Source organism: Rhincodon typus, chromosome 9 (genome assembly GCF_021869965.1).
Source record: "Rhincodon typus isolate 14 chromosome 9, sRhiTyp1.1, whole genome shotgun sequence".
NCBI lineage: Eukaryota > Metazoa > Chordata > Chondrichthyes > Orectolobiformes > Rhincodontidae > Rhincodon > Rhincodon typus.
This window is the reverse complement of record NC_063340.1, coordinates 50,462,445-50,482,990: the sequence shown is the minus strand read 5'-3', so window position 1 is coordinate 50,482,990 and position 20,546 is coordinate 50,462,445. Positions and strand designations below refer to the sequence as shown.

General features: G+C 38.9%; 3 protein-coding genes across 5 annotated transcripts in view; 2 read left to right on the top strand and 1 right to left on the bottom strand.

The window, feature by feature from the left end:
• Positions 1-13,990, bottom strand: part of ints7 (integrator complex subunit 7) — a 132,643-nt gene extending 118,653 nt beyond the window's left edge. For both annotated transcript variants that reach the window (XM_020530571.2, XM_048600601.1), the window contains exons 1-6: positions 13,836-13,990; positions 11,932-12,061; positions 11,685-11,831; positions 11,179-11,316; positions 7,683-7,729; positions 671-870 (exon numbers count right to left, since the gene is read on the bottom strand). In XM_020530571.2, coding sequence (XP_020386160.1) covers positions 671-870; positions 7,683-7,729; positions 11,179-11,316; positions 11,685-11,831; positions 11,932-12,061; positions 13,836-13,929 — 756 coding nt within the window. In that variant the 5' untranslated portion in view covers positions 13,930-13,990. The remainder of the gene's footprint in view (positions 1-670; positions 871-7,682; positions 7,730-11,178; positions 11,317-11,684; positions 11,832-11,931; positions 12,062-13,835) is intronic.
• nek2 (NIMA-related kinase 2) overlaps positions 1-20,546 on the top strand; it is a 527,130-nt gene that overhangs the window by 204,148 nt on the left and 302,436 nt on the right. The window lies entirely within an intron of this gene.
• Positions 14,054-20,546, top strand: part of dtl (denticleless E3 ubiquitin protein ligase homolog (Drosophila)) — a 30,757-nt gene continuing 24,264 nt past the window's right edge. Inside the window, exons 1-6 of the mRNA XM_020530572.2 lie at positions 14,054-14,163; positions 16,557-16,679; positions 17,271-17,369; positions 19,692-19,753; positions 19,847-19,967; positions 20,057-20,122. Coding sequence (XP_020386161.1) covers positions 14,115-14,163; positions 16,557-16,679; positions 17,271-17,369; positions 19,692-19,753; positions 19,847-19,967; positions 20,057-20,122 — 520 coding nt within the window. The 5' untranslated portion in view covers positions 14,054-14,114. The remainder of the gene's footprint in view (positions 14,164-16,556; positions 16,680-17,270; positions 17,370-19,691; positions 19,754-19,846; positions 19,968-20,056; positions 20,123-20,546) is intronic.

The window sequence follows — 20,546 nt, the reverse complement described above, 5'->3', positions numbered from 1 at the left end:
TAAAGACAGTTTAAATACACCCATTTTGATAACTTTTTTTTAATATTGTTCGTAAAATCACCAAACCACTTGCGTGAAACGACAGTTTGTTTGGGTCCTATTAGAATTGGCTTTCAAATCAGAACTCTTACCATTTCTTTTCTGTTTGCCCTGTGTTCCAAACTACTTGTTTCAATCTTTGGAAGAACTAGAATAGAGATTGGGAAGTGGTCCTTAAATTAATTTCTCAAATAGTTTTGCAAAGCTTTTCTTCTGCCACTTCCACTTCCAAACAATCTTTCAGCAACTTCCAGAAACAAATAGCCTGCTGTTGCTAATTAAATTTGACATTCACCAATTCACCACAATGAACACTGTAAACTCACAATTTTGTGCAGTTTAAACTGAATAGTTTACATGTGGTGCACACTGGCAAAAAATTCCTTACAGATTTATAACTCAAAGAAAACAAAGAGTAAAACAAAATATATTAAGGATAATTTAATCCTCTCGCAGTCCCAGTGGGCAATGACAATTTTGATCTTATGTTACTTGCCTAAGACTTCCCACAATTAACCATGCTGAGAACAGACAGTTAGGCTGATTAAATTAATTAATTACACAAATTAATTAATTACACAAATATTTAAGGGGAATGTACTAGTGGTTTTTTGAGAAAGATAACCCTCACCTGCTTTGGAATATCAACCAGTGAAGATGCAGCTAGTTGTGTACAAGTATGAAGCGTAACTATTACCATCTTGGTAGAGGGGTATAATGCTACCAATTTCTGCAGAAGGACTCGAGTGCTGGAAGCGAGGGTAGCATCATGATGCATATGCTGCAGAATGGGGATCAGTTTCAACTTCAGATCCACAGGTGTGGCTAATCCTAGAAAGCAAAGTTCTAAATAATTGAGGGAAAGCTATATTTTCTTGCATTCAACATTTAATAACTATAACATATTTTGGACAAACACAGCAGAGGCAGGGTTGAGTATATTATGCTTAAAATGTCTAAGTCAGACTTTCAAAGGGCACATGCTTGGAAATCAGGCTTTGAAGGAAGTGTGGATGCTAACTGGAGTTATATTTCAGATGAGAAAAGTATTTTTGCTTAGCACTCAAAGCTTTATTTGTCATCGGTTCACTTGTATAAACTTTTCACATTCAGAGGCTTTTGTTTGATAAGTGTGTTTTCATGACAAAAGAGTTAAGTGGGGTCTTCATTTCTTAAATGGTAAGCATCTACCACAACAAAGGTCTATGATTTAATTTGATAGAGTATCATAGCCGAAAGTGCACTCAAAAATATGATTCAAAATAGGCGAGAGAGAAATGTAAACGTCCTGCAGTCAAAATTTAGGAAGTTGGATAAGAAATTAGCAAGTAAGCCCTCGAAAGTAGTCATCTCTGGGTTATCCCCAGACAACATGACTGAATATAGAAGGATAAAGTGGATGTGACGTTGAAAATATTGTGCAGGAGGGAGGGTTTTAGACTCCTGAGACACTGAATCCAGCTCTAGGGGAGATGGGACCTACACCAACAGGACTGGCTGCACCTAAACAGAGCTGGGACTAACTCCTTTGTGAACAATTGATTTGCTAGGACTCAGGGGAGGGATTAAATCAGTCGTGGTCAGTGTTACTTAAGGAGAACACCGTTGCGCTGGAAAGAGATGCCCATAAGGGGAGAAGAACATAATCTGTATGACTAGATCTAAACAAGAAAAAGTGCAATTGCATTGCTTGGTGTATCCTACAGGCCACCAACTAGTGGGAACGATGTAGAGAAACTGGCAAAGTAATTATAGAAAGGGGCAAAAATTGGAGAGTAGTTCTATGCTTTATTAACAGTGACATAGAACATGAAAGCAAGGAATCATATTAAACTTGAACAAAACACAATGTCAGCCTCAACTGCAGCATTATATCCAGTTTTGAGCACCACACCTAGGGAAAGACATAAATGTATTACAGAGAGCATGAAAGATTCACAAGAATAGTTACAGGGATGAGGAACTTCAGTTATGTAGAACGATCGGAGAAGTTACGATTCTTCTCCTTGAAGAAGACTCAAAAGAGATCAGAAGATCCAAAATTGTGAGGGGTCTGAACAGAGAAAAATGCCGAGATTCACATGATTTTGCTGATGTCAAAGTTCTCTTCTCCACTTGTTTTGTGGCAATGGCCTATTGCAAGGCAAGTTTATTTAAATCAAAAATCATATTTACAGAGCTGAATCAGTTTGCAATAATCATGCATGCCTAGATGAGCCTGTACCATATATCTCCTCCAACTGAACTTTAAATTTTCCTTGGAACAATCAGATAGTAAAAAAGGTTAGATTGCAAATTTTTCTAATTATTAAATCCAAGGAATAATATCTACCAGGGTATTAACTCATAATTGCTTGAGATCCAATAAGGCAATCACTGAAGTGCATATAGTGTCATAGGTGCTATATTCTAAAACATGCTGTGACCAAAAAGGGTGCGACTTTAGGAACACCGGATGCCACGGAAAACTACTGTCTTGAAACAGAATCCAAGAAATCTCCAGTGGTGCTCCATGGCAACATATTTTTTGTGTTCTGTGAAAACAAAGTAATCCTAAGTATTTGGGTATGTGACAGTACCATCTTGAATTTTCCATTCCAGTAAATAGCTCCCTAGTATAAACACCATCAACCTCCCCCAGTTCTGCCACCCTACCACATTTACCACTGTCAATGCCCAACAACTTTTATATATCTAAAAATTATCAGGGTTATTCCTAATTAGGGTGCATTCTTTATACAGTCAAGTCTTATAAGTAACCTATCCAACCAACAAATTAAATCAGGCGGCTCCAATACCAGGAATCTAGCTTCGAGGGAATATTTAATGAGCTATTGATTTGATGCCCCAGGCAGGCTGGTTCAATGAAAAGCATTTCTAATGTAGATAGCAAGACACACTAGATTATGGTCACTGGGACTTTTAAATTTCCACAAAAACATTGTGTTTTGTGGTAGCCTGCCAAACAGTGTTTCAAACCCAAGTCCATCTTAAATCCCTGCTTGATTTCAGTAGGCCCCATAAGCAGCCAGAATGTCTTTCATGAGATTTGACTAATCCTGTCCTATGTCTGCTTGTACTATCATGTGAGCCAGGCACAGCAATAGCACCTCCTTAATATGTGCGGCAGAGATTCACATCTTCTACACTTGCATTTTTCATCTGAGTGCTAATGTTGGAATCTGGCAGAGGTAAGAAACTCTATCAAGTTTTCCATCAAACTATAATTTAGATAAACAGTCAGACTCTGACTTAAGACTTCAAAACTGCAAACTAGTTAAAGAGCCTAGTTAATAGAAACAGCCTGGCAGCAGCAGTTATTGTCAAACAACTGAAAGTGAATAGGTGTTCATTCCTATCGGAAGGAGGTGAATTAGCAGTTACAACTTGGGTGCTAGTCATCTGCTTTTACAGAGAGCTGCAGGCACACCGAGTGATGAAGTATAGGTACTAACTTGGTGCAGGTGGGATGAGTGCAAAGGGAGGAGGAAATGCTGCTCTTTAGACAGCCAGAGTCCTGAGTTTGGACAATGCAATGCATTAGGAAGAAGAAAAGCTACCTTGACATTTTCTGGAAGGAACCAGTCACACCCTTGCACTAGGTACTTTACATCTGACTCATGGTGAAGGATGGGAGTGGAATTACGACTGAGGCAAATATGGAGTTCCAGAAACAGCAGTGCAGAAGCCTTAGCCCTTAAATCTGCCAAGCAGGGTTCAAGATTCTTGTAAATTAGGTGGATGACAGCAGAGAGGATGAGCAAACCATGGTGCAGAAAGCCACTCAAAGTGAGAGGAATCAAAAGGAATTAGTTTATAGTAGAGGACTGGAAAGTTGGGGCAATGAATACCATTCTCTTAGGCAAAGAGCAAGAGTACCAAAAGCTACATTGCCGGCCCAGTGACACAGTTAAACGCATCTCCCCGCAGCTGTAGAGGAACTTGGAAATGGCTGGAGAAGGACTTAGTTACCGTGGCTCATATGGGTGCAATGAACGTAGCTGGGCTAAAAAATTAAGAGGCACTGCTTTAAGGAATATGAGCAGCTAGGGCATTAAGTAAGAAGCAAAATCATAAGGATGGTAATAACAGATTAGTACCTGAGCCACAAGCAAATTGGCAATGGGCAAGTAGTGGAGAAGAAATGGATTCTGATTCATAGGGTACTGACACCAGTGTTAGGGAAACAGCAAGCTGTACTGTTAGGACAGTCTTCACCTGAGCCAGGGTAATAGAGAATTATAAAACCATTGCTGGAAGAGGGGTTTAAACTAAATAGTGGAAGAGAGATTCAACATAAGGGAAGATTTAGAAAGTTAAGAAGAAAGAACAAAGCAATAGTAATGTGAGTAGTGATAACCAGAGTGTCAGAAAAGGACAATGTCTAACCATAAGAGTGCATCAGCAAACAGAGAATAGAGTTGGGAAAAATTGTAAAATGAAAATAAAAATGGGTATTCATCTAAATGCACACAGGAATTATGACCAATGGATACACTGGTAGCACAAGACGAAATATTAGTATGGTATGATAGTCGTTAGAAAGACAAGGTTGCAAAATGACCGTGGCTAGAACCTGAATATACAAAGGGATTTAATGTTTTGGAACGAGAGGATGAAAGGAAGCACAGCTGGAGTGGCTCTGTTAATCAAGTGTCTAAAAAGGATGAGAAAAGCTAAAGAAAATGTTTGTCCCTTAGAGGAGGTAGTAATGAGAAAAAAAGAAATGGCAGAGATTTTGAATAAGAATTTTAAAAGCCATTCAACTATGAGCCAGCCCAGACATTCAACAAAATAATGGCTGACCCAGTCGTAGCCTTAACTCTGCTTTCCTGCCTACTTCCCATGACCCTGCATGGATAAAGGATTGCTGACCAAGTGGAGACCATGAGTTGGGAGAAGGGAAGATTTTTCAGTGTAACATCCTCAAACTAGTGGAGTGCCACAGGGCTCAGTGTTGGGATAATAATTCTTTCGAACATATACTAATTTGGAGGAGGGAATGGAATGTACTATAGCCAAGTTTGAAGAAGACACAAAAATAGATGAAAAGGTAACTGGAGATGATAATAACTAGTCTGCAGGGGGCTATATACGTGATAAGTGGACAAAAACCTTGGCAGATGGAATATAACATGGGAAATGTGAGGAAGAATAGAGGAGCTGAATATTATTTAAATGGAGAAAGGCTGCAGAAAACTGCAGCACGGAAGAATTTGGAGCTCCTTGTGCATAAATTACATAAAGCTAGCGAGTTCAGGAATGCAGCAGTGGTGGCAGAGACCCTGTCTCTGTTGGTGTAGTGTGCATCAGCATGACTCTGGTGATTCAAGCTTGACACGCATGATGGCTAATAAAAAGGGAGAAAGCTAATTGTCAAAGTAATTGGGAAGAAATAGAAAAGCAAACAACTTCAACAAGTATATAAGAAAAGAAAGAGTAGCTATTGTGAATATGGGACCCTTGAAGGATGTAACTGGGGAGCTGATAATAGAGAGCAGAGAAATAACAAATAAATTACTTGATGTCCAGTCTTCAAGAAGTGACTGCAGAGACAGTGGAGGCATTAGTTGAAATATTCTAGAACACACTGGATTTCGGGAGGCTTTCAGTGGATTGGAAAAGCATTCATGCACTGCCCTGTTTGATGGACAGCTGTAGATAGAAAGCAGGAACCCATAGACCAGTTTGTCTAGCATCTGTCATTGGTAAAATGTTCTTGTCCATTATTAAAGAAGAAATAGCAGGGCATTTAGAAAAGCTTAACACAATTGAACAGAGTCAACATGGTTTTGTGAAAGGGAAATAACGTTTGACAAATTTGCTAGAGTTCTTTAAGATGATAACAAGCAAACATGATAAAGGGGAACCAGTAAATGTAGCGCATTTGGATTTCCAGAAGGCATTCAATAAGATACTATGTAAAAGGTTACTGCACAAAATAGGTCATGGTATTGTGGATCATATAGTAGCATTGACTGAGAAATTGAGTAACACACGGAAGACATGGGGTTGTAAAGACATAACTAGTGGAGTTCAACAAGGATCAGTCCTCAGGCCTGAATTATTTATTGATTTGGAGGAGGGGCAGAATGTAACATATCCAAATTTGCTTATAGAAAAATACATGGCACGGCATGTTGTGAACAGGATATAAAGAATTGGCGAGAGGATATAGATAAGTTGAATGAGTGTGCCAAAACTTGGCAGATGAAGCAGGCAAGTATGAAGTCATGTTCTTTGGCAGGAAGAAATCAAAAGGTAGGCTATTATTAAAATGGAGAGAGACTCCAAAAATGTGCAGCACTGAGGGAACTGAGTGCTCGTGTGCGTGAAATACAAAAATTAAGCATGCAAATGCAGCAACTATTTAAAAAAGCAAATGGAATTTTAGCAGTTACTGCTGGGGAGCTTGGAATTTATAAGTTACGAAGTCTTGTCACAACTCTACAAGGTGTTGGTGAGGCCACACTTGGAGTACCATGTACAGTTTTGGTCCTCAAATTTAATAAAGGTTATACTCGCATGGAGTCAGTTAAAACGAAATTTACAAGGTTGACTCCTGGGATGAAGACGTTGAATTATCAAGAACAGCTGAGCAAATTAGGCCCGTATTCATTAGAGTGCCAAAGAATGAGGGGTAATTCTACTGAAACATACAAGATTATTAATGGGCTTGACAGAGTAGATGTTGAGAATATATTTCCACTAGTGTGGTAGTTGCATGTAGGAGACATAGTTACAGAATAAGGAGGCACTTAATTAAAACTTAGATGTGAAAGAATTTCTTTTCCAAAAAGGGAGAAAACTTCTCTAAGATTTCAGTGCAGAAACTTGTGGAAGCTAGATTACTGATGTATTTAAAGAGGAGTTAGATTTACAAAATATCTGGGTGTTGGGGGCAACAAGTAGCTGGCATGAAAGATGAGTTCAGGACTGGGGTATATCAGCCATGATCTTATTGAATGGTAAGGTTTGAGGGGCCAAATGGCCTACTGCTGGTCTTATTTCTTATGTTCTTCATTAGTGCTAGTGAGTGCAGCCTTGGAGAAAGACAGTCCAGGTAGAGACTTGCTGAAGCATATATGCCCTATTTCACATCCAAACACAAATACAGACTGCTGTTTTGCCTTGTGCTGACTTACAGATTCCCAGGCAGTCAGAGTTTAATAAAATACCCTGGACATAAGGAGAGGAAGAGACATGGAAGTAGCAGTTGTCGAAAGAGAGAAAAAGTTGTTTGCTGCAAGTGACTCAGGTGGAACGCACGTGAAAGCTTATCCTCCGGGTGAAGACACAGAACATGTGGGTATTTAAGGTCATTGACGATTTCGTCCAACAAGACCATAGAAGCAATCACTGGAGTGAGTCTATTTGCTAGACAATAGTTCAGGAATTCTTGGAAGACAAAGGGACAGGTCCTTTGATGGTAGCTTGATGTCAAGACTTTGGTAATGAGATGAGGCATACCTTTAAGATGGCCACTTTGAATTCAATTTTTTAAAATCTCTATGGAGAACAAACAACCACATGACCAATGCAGTAAAAGAAAATATAAACCTTACAAAGAACTATGGCTTCAAAATAATGGCCAGATTGGGTCAATAATATCCCTGAAATATCATTTCATTCTGAAATCTTACCTTCAATCATTTCACCAATCTTGTTGCAAATTCCTGCAGCAAAATCTCTGTGGGTACGGTTGGAGCAAAAGGGAGGTGGTGGTGGGGCGGGGGGGAGGTTAGTGGGAAACAAATGGAAACACATACTTTACAACTTTACACAAGAAAATTCTGCAAGTAACAAAGGGTGAAGTTTAATTCTTTAAAATGTTATTTCAAGTTCCAATAGTTTCTTTCAAAACAAGACAAATTGTCAAAGGATTTTCAATTTAAAGTTGGAAATTTCCCGGAAATCTACTTTTATTCAGCATGTTAAATGCAGTGAATGAAATAATACCTGGTTATTTATATTTCATATAGGAACTATCTCTTTACAACAGTGTGCAATGGGCAAATCTGTCCATCATAATTGCACACTAATTCATACTCTAAATTACAAAACACCACCCCAGATTCTGCATTTGTGGACTTTAATGTCAAGGTACAATGGTGTGAATCAAACTCCCAAATTGAATACAAATATTCAGCAATATTCTGTTCTAAATAATCCATGCACAGCAACACTAGTGAAAAGACAAACTTTTTTTTCTTTCTTTCCATCATTCTGGGGATGTGGGGTTTTCTGGCTAGAAATCACAAGAACAACTAAAGATTAACTTTTTCACATTAATTTTTTTTTTATTACATTAAAACTCTGTTCTTGTCACTTCCAACACTTCACAATTTGGAAGACAAATCCAGTTTTCTTAACCTGTCCAACAATCTTTAAAGATTTGTGAACATTTATCCTCACATATCCCTAGAATTTTCAGGGTTTTTTAAAAATTGTTCAAATGATCTGGACAGCGTTTATTACCCATTTTTAATGTGCATGGAGCAGTTAAGAATCAATGATCTAACTGTGGGTCTGGAGTCATATGTTGGCCAGACCAGATAAGGATGGCAGATTTCCTTGCCTAAAAGACATTTGTGAACCACATGTATTTTTTTTTAAAACGACAGTCAACAGTGGTTACATGGTTGCCATTAGGTTAACTTTTTATTGAATTCAAATTTTCACCATCTACCATGTTAGGATTCGAACCCACGTTCCCATAATGTTAACACGTGGTTCTGATTACTAGTCCAGTGACATTACCAATATGCAGTCTTCTCTGCATTAAATTTCATCTGTCACGTCTGTTTATTTTACTAGTCTACGTCCATCTGAAGTTTGCTACTATCACGCTCATTGTTTACGACATGAAAGTTTCACGTCATTTGCAAAATTGGTATGTCCCCAACATCACATTATATCTCACCCTCAGAGACATGTCTATACAGCCCTATTCAGGCTACAAAACAACCGTTCAACAATACTGTCTCTCAGCTAATTTCATATCCAAGCTACCTCTGTCCCTTTATCCAACATGTTTTAATTTTGCAGTGAAGTCTGTTGTAATATTTGATTAAATGCCTTTTCAAAGTCCACACAAATAACAACAACTGCACTATTTCCATCAACACACTACACTGCAAAGGAGTTAATTTAAATTCAAAACATAATTTGCTCTAACGAATTCAAGTGAGCTTTAACACATTCTTCTACATGCACCAATTATCTAAGCATGATTATCTCAAAGTTTTGCCGTTATCACTAAGTTTATTCCTCTCTACTTTTTTGAACAAAAGTCTAACATTGAAATTCTTCCAATTGTTGGACACTGTACAGGCATCTATGAAAAACTGGAGATTGTACTCATTGATCACACTTTTTCCATCTTTATTTTTTCTTAAGCAGTAAAGATTATATCCCATTCGACTTTCAGCACTAACAAATCTGGAAGCACCTCTTCATTTCTATCTGAATCAATTGCTCTACTTGCCTGTCATATTTGCAAATTCCTTGTCTATAATGAAATCAAATGAGGATCATTCATTTCACAACTAAGCAATGCACTTGGGCCTTGCCAAGATGATTTTGAATTCCTAACTGGTCCCACCTCTTCTTTGTCTCTTCAGACATTTATAAAGTACGCTTGGTTTCCCTTTTCTATTACCTGCAAATATTGCAATCACTTCTTTTGCTGCTCATGTCTTATTCAATTCTCAGTTTTATGTTTAGCTTGGTTCTCTACTTGATTATGAGCCAGACACTTGTTATGAGACTGTGTTTTTTTCAGATTTATTCTAACTGCTATATATTTGGTCACCCATGGAACACCAGCTTTAATGCAAAAACAAAAACTGAAAATGCTGGAAAAACTCAGCAGGTCTGGCAATATGTGTGATGAGAAATCAGAGTGAACATTTTGGGTTCAGTAACCCTTCCTCAGAATTCCTGCCTCCAGCTTTGATGCCCTTGCTTTCCTCCTCTTGGCAGTGTTTGAATTCCCAATCTACATTTCCCATTCACCTTGGCCAGATTCCTTTCGAACTCCCTTAAATTAGCCTTCATATGATGGGTTCTTTTCACATTTAATTTTCTGTCTTATGCCACAATGATGCTGTGATTGCTGTTTTCCAAATGTTCCTCCACTGAACAATGCTCTGTCTACCTCACTTTATCCCCAGAAACATCATTGTTTCTTCTTCACTGGCTGGAAGCATGCTGTTCAAGAAAATCCTGTTGCACATATTGCAGCAATTCTTCCTCTTCTTTATAAAGTTATTTTTCTAATCTGTGTTATGATAATAGAGGTCCCTCATTGCATATTCCTGAATTGTGCATGCAAGCTTGCTCCTTTATCTCTTTCTCATTGTTTTGTGCCTATGCCCAGCAATGCAATTATTCCTCCAATGTTCCTTAATACTATCCAAATAGAATCAGACTTTCAAACCTTGATCCTGCACCAAGAACTTCATTCCATACCCATTGACTCCTTACCCCATTTTTAAACTATCCCTTCTTTACTGGATACTTTGTAGAAATGCATGTTCAAAACTCCTTTCATCCCCTTGTTTGAGTCATGTCTCTATTACTGTCATTTAATTATAATCCTACATGGCAACTTTTGCCTGAAATTCACCTTATTCAACTGCAATTACCAGTCTCCAGGTACTTAAACACTTATATTCAACAGATCTTATTTTGTCTCACACTTCTCTATATTGATCACTCATACTTCTGAAGTAAATTTTAGTTTTACTCTTCCAATCTTCTGTGGATGTTATTCCTCTTTTTTAATACTTCATCCCTCACCCAACTCATTTTAAATTATACCATTAATTTTGCAACAGTAGAAGGATGCCTCGTTCAACATTTGCAGATTACACCTGCTGTAAACAAAACAAAATTCAAGTTACCCTAGACTGGACTGCTACTTCATAGCTACTATTGATAAATATTATTTAGAGATTTTCATGTGACATGAAGCAAATAGCAGTTTTGTTTATGGTAACAGTCACACGAACACAAACATATAAACAAATATATCAAATCAACATACATGATCTTGCATCTCACCCAATAAAGATGCAACTGTTTTCAAACATCAGCTCTGAGGCAGGAATAAATGTCACTCAAAGTGGCACTTACTTGGATTGTGCAGAAAAATGGGCGGCAGCAAAAATGGCAGCTTCTACTTCAATATTATCATGTGAATCTAGACTTTGCCGAATGCTGTGATGAGCATTTTTTCGGTCAGGAATAATTGAAGCCATACTTCCCAGCATTCTGCAAAAAGATACAATCTTGTGACTCTCATTTTCTTTGGTTAGGTGCACAATGATCGATATACATATAAACACACAAACATGAAAATAAACAACAGCTTCCTTGTAAGTCCACAAAGTGGGAATCTATCATGGATATTATACAGAGTTAAAAATCACAAGCTGCTTCTGTAAGTTACAAATGTTCATGTCAACCCAGGAAATACAAATTGCTTGACAGTTACAGAAGACAATGTGACTTGTGTAGTATACTAGATGTTTCATACAAATTTGTTTTATTTATTTTGGCTAAATGTATGCCAATTCACTACAAATATTTTTGGTTCCAAGGCACAGCATGTTTTGACACAACGCCAGACTTTTGCTTACCGGAGAGTGATGGCTCTAGCCACTGGATCATTGCTGTGGATGACTGAGAAGACTCTCTTCACAAATTCATCAACATTCAAGATTTTCTCCAAGTGCTTTTCACTCTGCTGGGTGACTTTCAACACACACATTCTCAGAAAGTTGTTTCTGATAGAGGGAAATACTGAAGTTAGTTAAATCACATTTGTTACAAAAACTATGTAAAACTAATTGTTTGAACATTCTTTCAAGAGATATTGATACTTACCCAACTCTGAAGATGTCTGCAAGCTTCAAAAAAGCAGAGTTTATAAGAATCGGAAATGGGTACTTTTGAAACAACCTAGGGAAACGAACAACTGCCTCACATTGCTCACCAAGTTTCCCTGATCTCAGTCCTTGAAAGATAGGATAAAAACATTGCAATTGGTACTTGAACTCACTACAACACAGTTCAAAGGTTTAGATAATTTAATGTACACAGCAATTCAGAAAATTTCTCATTATGAAAGTCTCATATTTTTACATGTTTAAGTCTTGAGGTAAAATACAAAATTTTGTTTGTAACAGGGGTCACTAACCTGTGTTATATGTTTTATTTGCAAACAGTTCTGACTCGTGCTTCTGGCTGTTCATTGAGTCGTTCCTACATAAAAAGCAAAACTCTTCCCTAATGCTTCCCATACCCAATCCATGTTACACCATGTCACTGATGTTTCAAAAATAGAAAGATCCCTACCCCAACACCTGATGTAAACCATCCAACATAGCAAATCACCTTGGTCTGGACTGCTTCTTCATGTTTTCACTCTATGTTTCTAATATTTTTTAAATTTTGTTGCAATATACTTTCCACAATTAGTTTCAAGAAACAAAGAATAAGACTAGTTCCAATAGGTGGGTTTCTCAAACTGCAGATTCCAATCCAGATCCAGATTGTATGAATGAAATACTCATGCTTAAGTTTACTTCCTAAAATCCCACCCTCGGTTATCCATCACGGCCTAATGCGTCTCACACCACCACTCTTGGCTTTTTGTGATAGTGCTGATTTGCTCAAGTCACCGAACTCTGCTGCAACCTCTGAATACAAATTTTCAGTTGATGGAAATTTACTTCCAGTTAGGTGGAAAGCTCAGAGAAAAGGAGGATCAGCAAGTTGTCAAGCGTGGCAATAAATCCCTCACACACAGAATATTCATCCATTAACCAGTTCAGTGCAAAATAGCCAATGTAAATCTCATGAGTTTTGGTGAGAAAAGCATATGTCAAATGAAACACCAAAGAAAGAAGCAGTAGGCAAGAAGAGCAGCTCCTTAAATGAGGAAAGAGAAAGGCAGCACCTCAATGAAAGTGGATGGGGAGTAAGGGAGTAAGGAAGTAAAAAGTGACTCTGGGCTGGAGGCAAGGGAGACAGACTGATATGACTTATGAGCTTACACCAAGGAAACATGCAAAATAAGTCTATTGTATATGTTGCTTGAATGCCCAGATATTTGCATAATGTCAATGTTGCTTAGACTTAACACTTCAAATTGTGCTCACGTAACAACTTTAATGTCTTTGTTTTTTTTTCCTTTTGTCTACAGCAAACTTCAAAATAATTAGGGTCATTGGCTATGATCTGTGAATGATTATTTCAACGGTATTTTGACCAGAGCAAAAGCTTGACGAACTTAAATAAAAGGTAAACACAGAATACAGATTTATCAATTTATCCTTGGCAATAACTGGAGGATTTCAAACACTTTATAAGCCATTCAAGTCGGTCAGAAAAACGTTTATTTTCGAATGATTTGTTTCGAACAAATTTGAGATTTGATTTAAAACTCAATAAAGTGAGTTTCAGTCCTAATAACTAAGGCTGGGATTATAATACGCCACTTTTCTGAAAATAACAATCAGTTTACATCCATCAACATCTAATGTGCAGATGCAAGATTTTAGACCCAGTTGCACAGACTTCCACTGTCCAAAGGGAAACTTTAAACGTTTGGAGAGTGTCACTGAGGGTAATAATAAACACCAAAACGCAGCTGCTGCCCCGAGATGGTCCCAGATATTCTGTTGGACATTTTAAAGTCAGTTTGGAAAACGTTCCACCGGTTTGTTAAATCCGAGAAAAGAGAAGGGCCAGACAGCGACAGCGGGCAAGTTGCCTCCGATAGGTACCTTTATCCAGCTCCATCAGAGCAGAGTTGGCGTCCATTTCCTGCTCTCCATAACCACCTTCCGACAGGAAGGGCCGAGCTGCTGCCAGCGCCATGATTAAACACCACTGGGTCTAACTGGAGGGAGCCAACCGCCTTCTCCCAGTAATGCACCAGGAGCGGAGGTGACAGCGGGACGACACACTTCCGCATGTCGACCAATCAGCGCGTGTGACGTCAGTTTGACGGAGGAGTGCAGAGCGCGGGAGTTGTGTTGAATTCAGTAGCCGGGAATTTCAAGATGCTGTTCCATTCTGTGCTCAATAGCAGAATTTGTAACAAAACGCGAGGTGAGAAACTACTCCAGGTTTATAAAAGGGTTGTGTGTGTCTTTCTTTAAAGACAACATTGCCGCGATGTATTTGTGATACGTTATGTAGCATTGCTTGTTTAAGGTTTATTCATCAAAATGTCAGTGTTTTATTTCGCCGAAACTAATCGCAATCTTCGTGGCTGTAGGTATTCATTTAAAAGTAGAAATTTCCCTAAGTTTTGTTATTTGAAGTGCAAGTCGATCAAGTGACTCTATAATTGTATTGAAATGCGAAATACCTGCAGTTATTTTTACTGTTTTGGTCTCAATTACACGAGCTTTCGAGGAGAAAAGCTACATGGTCTACAATACGCATCACTGTGTCGTTGTCATTGAGATGTTGGTAGGCTTCGAAGTCTAACGTGAAAGCACTAAGATCCAGTTATTTGAGTGGATATTATTAAAGGAGTTTAATTAAGGCTGTAGTTGAATGCTTTTTGAACGGGGGACAACAATATTTAATTTTTATTGGGTGTTAGATATTTTTCGTATTGACAAAAGTTTTTTATTTACAAAAAGAGGTATCAAATTGTAATAATTACTGCTCACCTGTCATCGCCTTTCAATTCACGGTTTATATCTAGCACTTGTTAGTTTAATGGTGCAGAGTGAAGCTGGATTAAAAAATCAATTTGAGATGCATTTAGTACGGAAGTCTACCGTGCAGCTTATCGTTTGCACAATCCTGCTCTTCCATAGGCAATGTACTTCAGTTGCTTTTAACTGGAATTCAGCTACGTAAATCAGAAAGATTCCATATTAACTCTTCTCAGCGGTGATGTAGAATACTGCAGTCAGTTTCAGGTTGAGAAGCAACACAAATTACTTTTCCTGACTTCAACCTAGTGACTGTGTGAATGCGAAAGCGTGGATGTCGGTTGAGGAGTGTGATTGAGATTAGCTAGAAAACCTTCTAGGTTCAGAGACAGTAGGAACTGCAGATGCTGGAGAATCTGAGATAACAAGGTGCAGAGCTGGATGAACACAGCAGGCCGAGCAGGAAGGCTGACATTTCGGGCCTAGACCCTTCTTCAGAAATGTGGGAGGGGCAAGGGGTTTCTGAAATAAATAGGGAGAGAGAGGGAGGCGGATAGAAGATGGAAAGAGGAGAAGATGGATGGAGAGGAGACAAACAGGTCAAAGAGGCGGGGATGGAGCCAATAAAGGTGAATGTAGGTGGGGAGGTAGGGAGGAGATAGGTCAGTCAAGGGGGCGGGATGAGGTTAGTAGGTAGGAGGTGGGGGTGGGGCTTGAGATGGCACTTTTCCCGCAGGAAGTGCTACACCTCCCCCAACACCCCCATCACCCCCATCCCAGGCCCCAAGAAGACTTTCCACGTCAAGCAGGTGTTCACCTGCACATCTGCTAATGTGGTATACTGCATCTGCTGTTCCCGTTGTGGCCTCCTCTACATCGGGGAAACCAAGCGGAGGCTTGGGGACCGCTTTGCAGAACACCTACGCTCGGTTCGCAATAAACAACTGCACCTCCCAGTCGCGAACCTTTTCAACTCCCCCTCCCACTCCTCAGATGACATGTCCATCCTGGGCCTCCTGCAGTGCCACAACGATGCTACCCGAAGGTTGCAGGAACAGCAACACATATTCTGCTTGGGAACCCTGCAGCCTAATGGTATCAATGTGGACTTCACAAGCTTCAAAATCTCCCCTTCCCCGACCGCATCCCAAAACCAGCCCAGCTCGTCCCTGCCTCCCTAACCTGTCCTTCCTCCCACCTCAAGCCCCACCCCCATCTCCTCCCTACTAACCTTATCCCGCCCCTTTGACCTGTCCGTCCTCCCTGGACTGACCTATCTCCTCCCTACCTCCCCACCTACACTCACCTTTACTGGCTCCATCCCCGCCTCTTTTGACCTGTCTGTCTCCTCTCCACCTATCTTCTCCTCTATCCATCTTCTTTCCGCCTCCCCCTCTCTCCCTATTTATTTCAGAAATCCCTTCCCTTCCCTTCCCCCATTTCTGAAGAAGGGTCTAGGCCCAAAATGTCAGCTTTCCTGCTCCTCTGATGCTGCTTGGCCTGCTGTGTTCATCCAGCTCTACACCTTCTAGGTTCATGCTTGATTAAATGTCTCGAATATCATTCTGAATGATGAATGATCGCTTTTTCGTTAAAATGATGAATCAAATAAAAATTAAACCCCATTAATCCGGATATCTCTTTAAGGGATTTATTTATCTTAAAATTTCCTTTTGGATGCCATTTGTCTTAGCCTGCACTGCAATGAAACATTGCTGTAAACTTGTATGTGTGGAATATGTTATACAAAAGATAAGTTGTAGTCACTGCAGAGTTTTTTTATTGTCAGTTGCTTGTCTATTAGTTTCAACATAATTTTATCTTTCGTGTTAGAGTCTCACAGCTACTCCTTAGAGACTCTGCTGCAATATTACCAATGTAATCGACGGGATGAACACACTTCATACGGTGACCTTGGGGCAGCAGTTCCTCCATTTGGCTGCTTGTGGTCTACAGGTAAATTGACCTCTCCAGTGCTTGACTGAACTTCTTGCACACTTATTGGGTCTCTCTAATTTTAATTAGTTAAAAGCATACATTAGTTTGGAATCATGAAGCTACAAATTTGATTGCCACATTCGTGATGTTACAGCCTGATTATCCAGAGCAAATAAGTAGTGCCCATGAAATAAGTATTGTCCTCCTCAGTGATACTGATGAACAACATGTGGACCAGTTGGACATTAAAAGTATAGTGAATGGTTTAAGTTTTAGGGCTGTCATTTTAAAGTTATCTAGCATTTAAATCTGTCAGCTGTGAGAGTCAGAGGTATTATTTATTTAAGGGCCACAATTCAGATGAGAAATCTTTTAAAGACGATTAGAGTAGACATCAGCCAACCAAGTCGAAGAATCTCGAGAGAATTATACAAAAAAATCTTGCAAAAGGGGATGTAATTTTAACTACAGTGTGTTAATACTAAATTGGGAAACAACCTCACTTCGTTTTCATTTGTTTGACTTCATTTCGCTTTCCATGCATACGGGATTGTGTGAAAATTAAATAGTGCTGATATGCTGGTGATTTTTAATATGACTACTTTACAGCAGACCTGTGGCGTCAGGTCCTTGCAGTGGTGAATGAAGAAGGTATAGTCAGGCTGTACGATACGGAGTGCCGTAACAAGGAGGACCCAACTTGTCGAGGTGTGCCAACGCTTTGTTTGCTTGCTTGCTTTCATCGATATTTTTTCAGAAGTGTCACCCAGGTTGTAGTTCAACAGGTTTATTTGACATCACAAACTTTCAAAGCACTGCCCCCTCGCATAGATATTTTTTGAAATGAATGTGTCTAAATCTCGTTCATATCATGAAACTACATTTCTCATTTATAAAACAATGACTCCTTTTTTAAAATGCAAAACTTCCAATAAGTGGGTACTATGTACAATTCTATCCTTCATAGGCACCATGTAGATTCCTGTCCAGTCATTATTAGAGCTCTACAGAGAAGTAATTTTTCCACCTGCTTCAGTTAAACCCTGAACTAATTTTAAAATATAAATGATTTGGTTTGATTTATTATCATCACGTGTACCGAGATATAATGAAAAGTATTGTTTTGTTTGCTATCCAGATAAATCATACCTTGCATAAGTACATCAGGATAGTAGAACAGAATGCAGAATTCAGTGTTACAGCTACAGAGAAGCTGCAGAGAAAAATCAAATCTATGATCTCGCATCTGAGATGAGTTTTGTTTAGGAGGTCATTAGTACATTGAACTCTCTTTCCCAAATGGAGGCTGGAACTTAATTTAATCAAAGTTGATTTAGATTTTTGATAGACATCTTAGTTGGAGATTGTGAGTGCCAGCAGGAAAGTGGAACTGAGACCACCACCAGATCAGCCATGCTCTTTGAATGTTGAGAAGGCTCAGAAGGCTACATGGCCTACTTCTGCTCCTAAGCTCTATTTTCGTATGGAAATCTCATTGCCACAATATAAGGGGAGTAACTTGGAGCCTGTAATAACACCATTAGTGTAAAGTTCTTTTGATTCATTGTGCCCTGTAGCTTTCTCAATCATTCCTTTGATTTGTATCGATTACAAATTATCTCATGGAGGGTTACTGGACCTGAAATGTTGACTCTGTTTTCTCTCTGCAGATGCTGCTTCTTTCTCCGGAAATTTCTGTTCTTGTTTTAGATGTCCAGTATTCGCAGTTTTTTTTGTTTTATTTTATGGATTATCATGATCAGTTTTCATTCTTGCGTCTACAAATTAGATATATTCAGTTGCTTAATGAATACGGGGTCCCCGAATTACAAACGTCCAACTTGGGAATGCAATCTCATAGAGAGATGTAATTTTAAAGAACACGTGAACATTTCCCATACTTAGGAATGGTTACTTTATATTGTCCTGCATTGTGTTCCAACTTGCAAATGGACCTGTGAACGGACTCCAGAATGGAACCCATTTGCAATCTGGAGTCTACCTGTACATCCTAATAAATTGGGATAACCTGCCGCCTGGTTTTGGAAAATATGGGGTGAAAAGATATGTATTTCCCACCTATGAACCAGTAATCCAGAATCAATTGCAAAACATGTCTATATTTATGATTAGTGCAAGCAGTAAAAGGTCATTTACATATTTGCCTTCCTTGGTTTTTCTCTTCCTTTTCCAAATCAAAGGAGTCGTATAGTCCATTAAAATCTTCCACATCTTGGAGCACTACTTCAGTGTTAAAACATTAGTGTGGAGAAGTGTTTCCTCTAAAATAAAGCAAAGCATTTAATATGTTGACTCTAATTTAATGTAAGTTGTTTTTGATATATCAGCATGATCCCCAGGCCTGCTTAATGTAAATATACCTGTATGCTTTAATGGTGAGATTTCTGTTATTATAAATAGTCAAACAGCTTTATTTATAAACATTATAAAGAACAAACAGCAATTTCCCTTCCCACCGTACTCAATACTGTTCTTGGTGAAATTCCAATATCACACCAAACTAATACCTCCAAACACTACACCACCTAACATTGACAACCTGTTTTTGTCCACACTCCAAAAGATGTGAAACTCAAAATGCTCCAGAACTAATTTTAATTTTGGAAGGGCCAAATATACAAATATTGTGGGATGTTCTTTATAGTTAAGTGTACATTTTATTTGCCTAAACATTTGTTGTATTGTGGCCCCAATGACAACTTAATAAAAGCCAAAAGAACTGCAGATGCTGTAAATCAGGAACAAAAACAGAAGATGCTGGAAAAGCTCAGCAGGTCTGGCAGCATCTGTGAAGCAAAATCAGAGTCAATGCTTCGGATCTGGTGACCCTTCCTCAAAACAATTCTGAGGAAGGGTCACCGGACCCAAAACGTTAACTCTGATTTTTCTTCATAGATGCTGCCAGATCTGCTGAGCTTTTCCAGCATCTTCTGTTTTTGTTCTCAATAACAGCTTTGTTCGTTTCTCGACCTGGCCTCTCCTTACTAAATTAGAATTTTATATTTTCAGCATGGTTGGCTCACAACAATGCAGTGTTTGACCTTGCTTGGGTTCCTGGAGAGCCAAAATTAGTAAGTACTGTATTTTCCTTGTACATTCCTTCTGTAGAAAAATGTGTGACAATAGTACTGTTGAACATTTGTACTTTTGTGTGTATCTTGAAGGTTACAGCTTCAGGTGATCAGACAGCAAAACTCTGGGATGTGAAAGCGAGTGAGCTCCTTGGCACATTTAAAGGCCACCAGTGCAGCCTCAAGTCTGTGGCATTTGGAAAGCAGGAAACAGGTACCATATCAAATTAGCTTTGCTCCATAAAGCTTTATTTATTAAGGAACAAAAATACTCAATTTTTTTTATATTTGCTTTTGTTGAAGCTGTATTTTGCACTGGTGGAAGAGATGGTAACATAATGGTCTGGGACACTCGCTGCAGTAAGAAAGGTAGGTGTTCCTCAACATAGTTAAAAGAACATATTTTGTAAAGAGTCAGTGTCCTGTGCATTGTGCTGTGGAATCACAACACATTTTGAGAATGAGAGAAGTTTAGTATTGCTTTTTGAGCTCCACTGCGTCCCATATCCTTGACTTTCTCCAATATTTGCATTTGTTTCTAGTGCATCCTCGCCCAAACCCCTATCATTGAAAGTGTGTAGTCATCTTTTGAGAGGCACCCATGAGAAATTACTTGCAATTACGACCCCCCATTCCATTCAGTCAATATGTTGAAAGGAAGATTCAAATCTCCAAATATGGTTCTTCCTTGCTGGCTGCAGATAGAGCATTAATCCTTTCAGAAGTACCCGTGAATGAATCTTTTGTAGCATGTGCAATTCTGACCAGGAATGTGGGGAGAAATTGAGGCCCA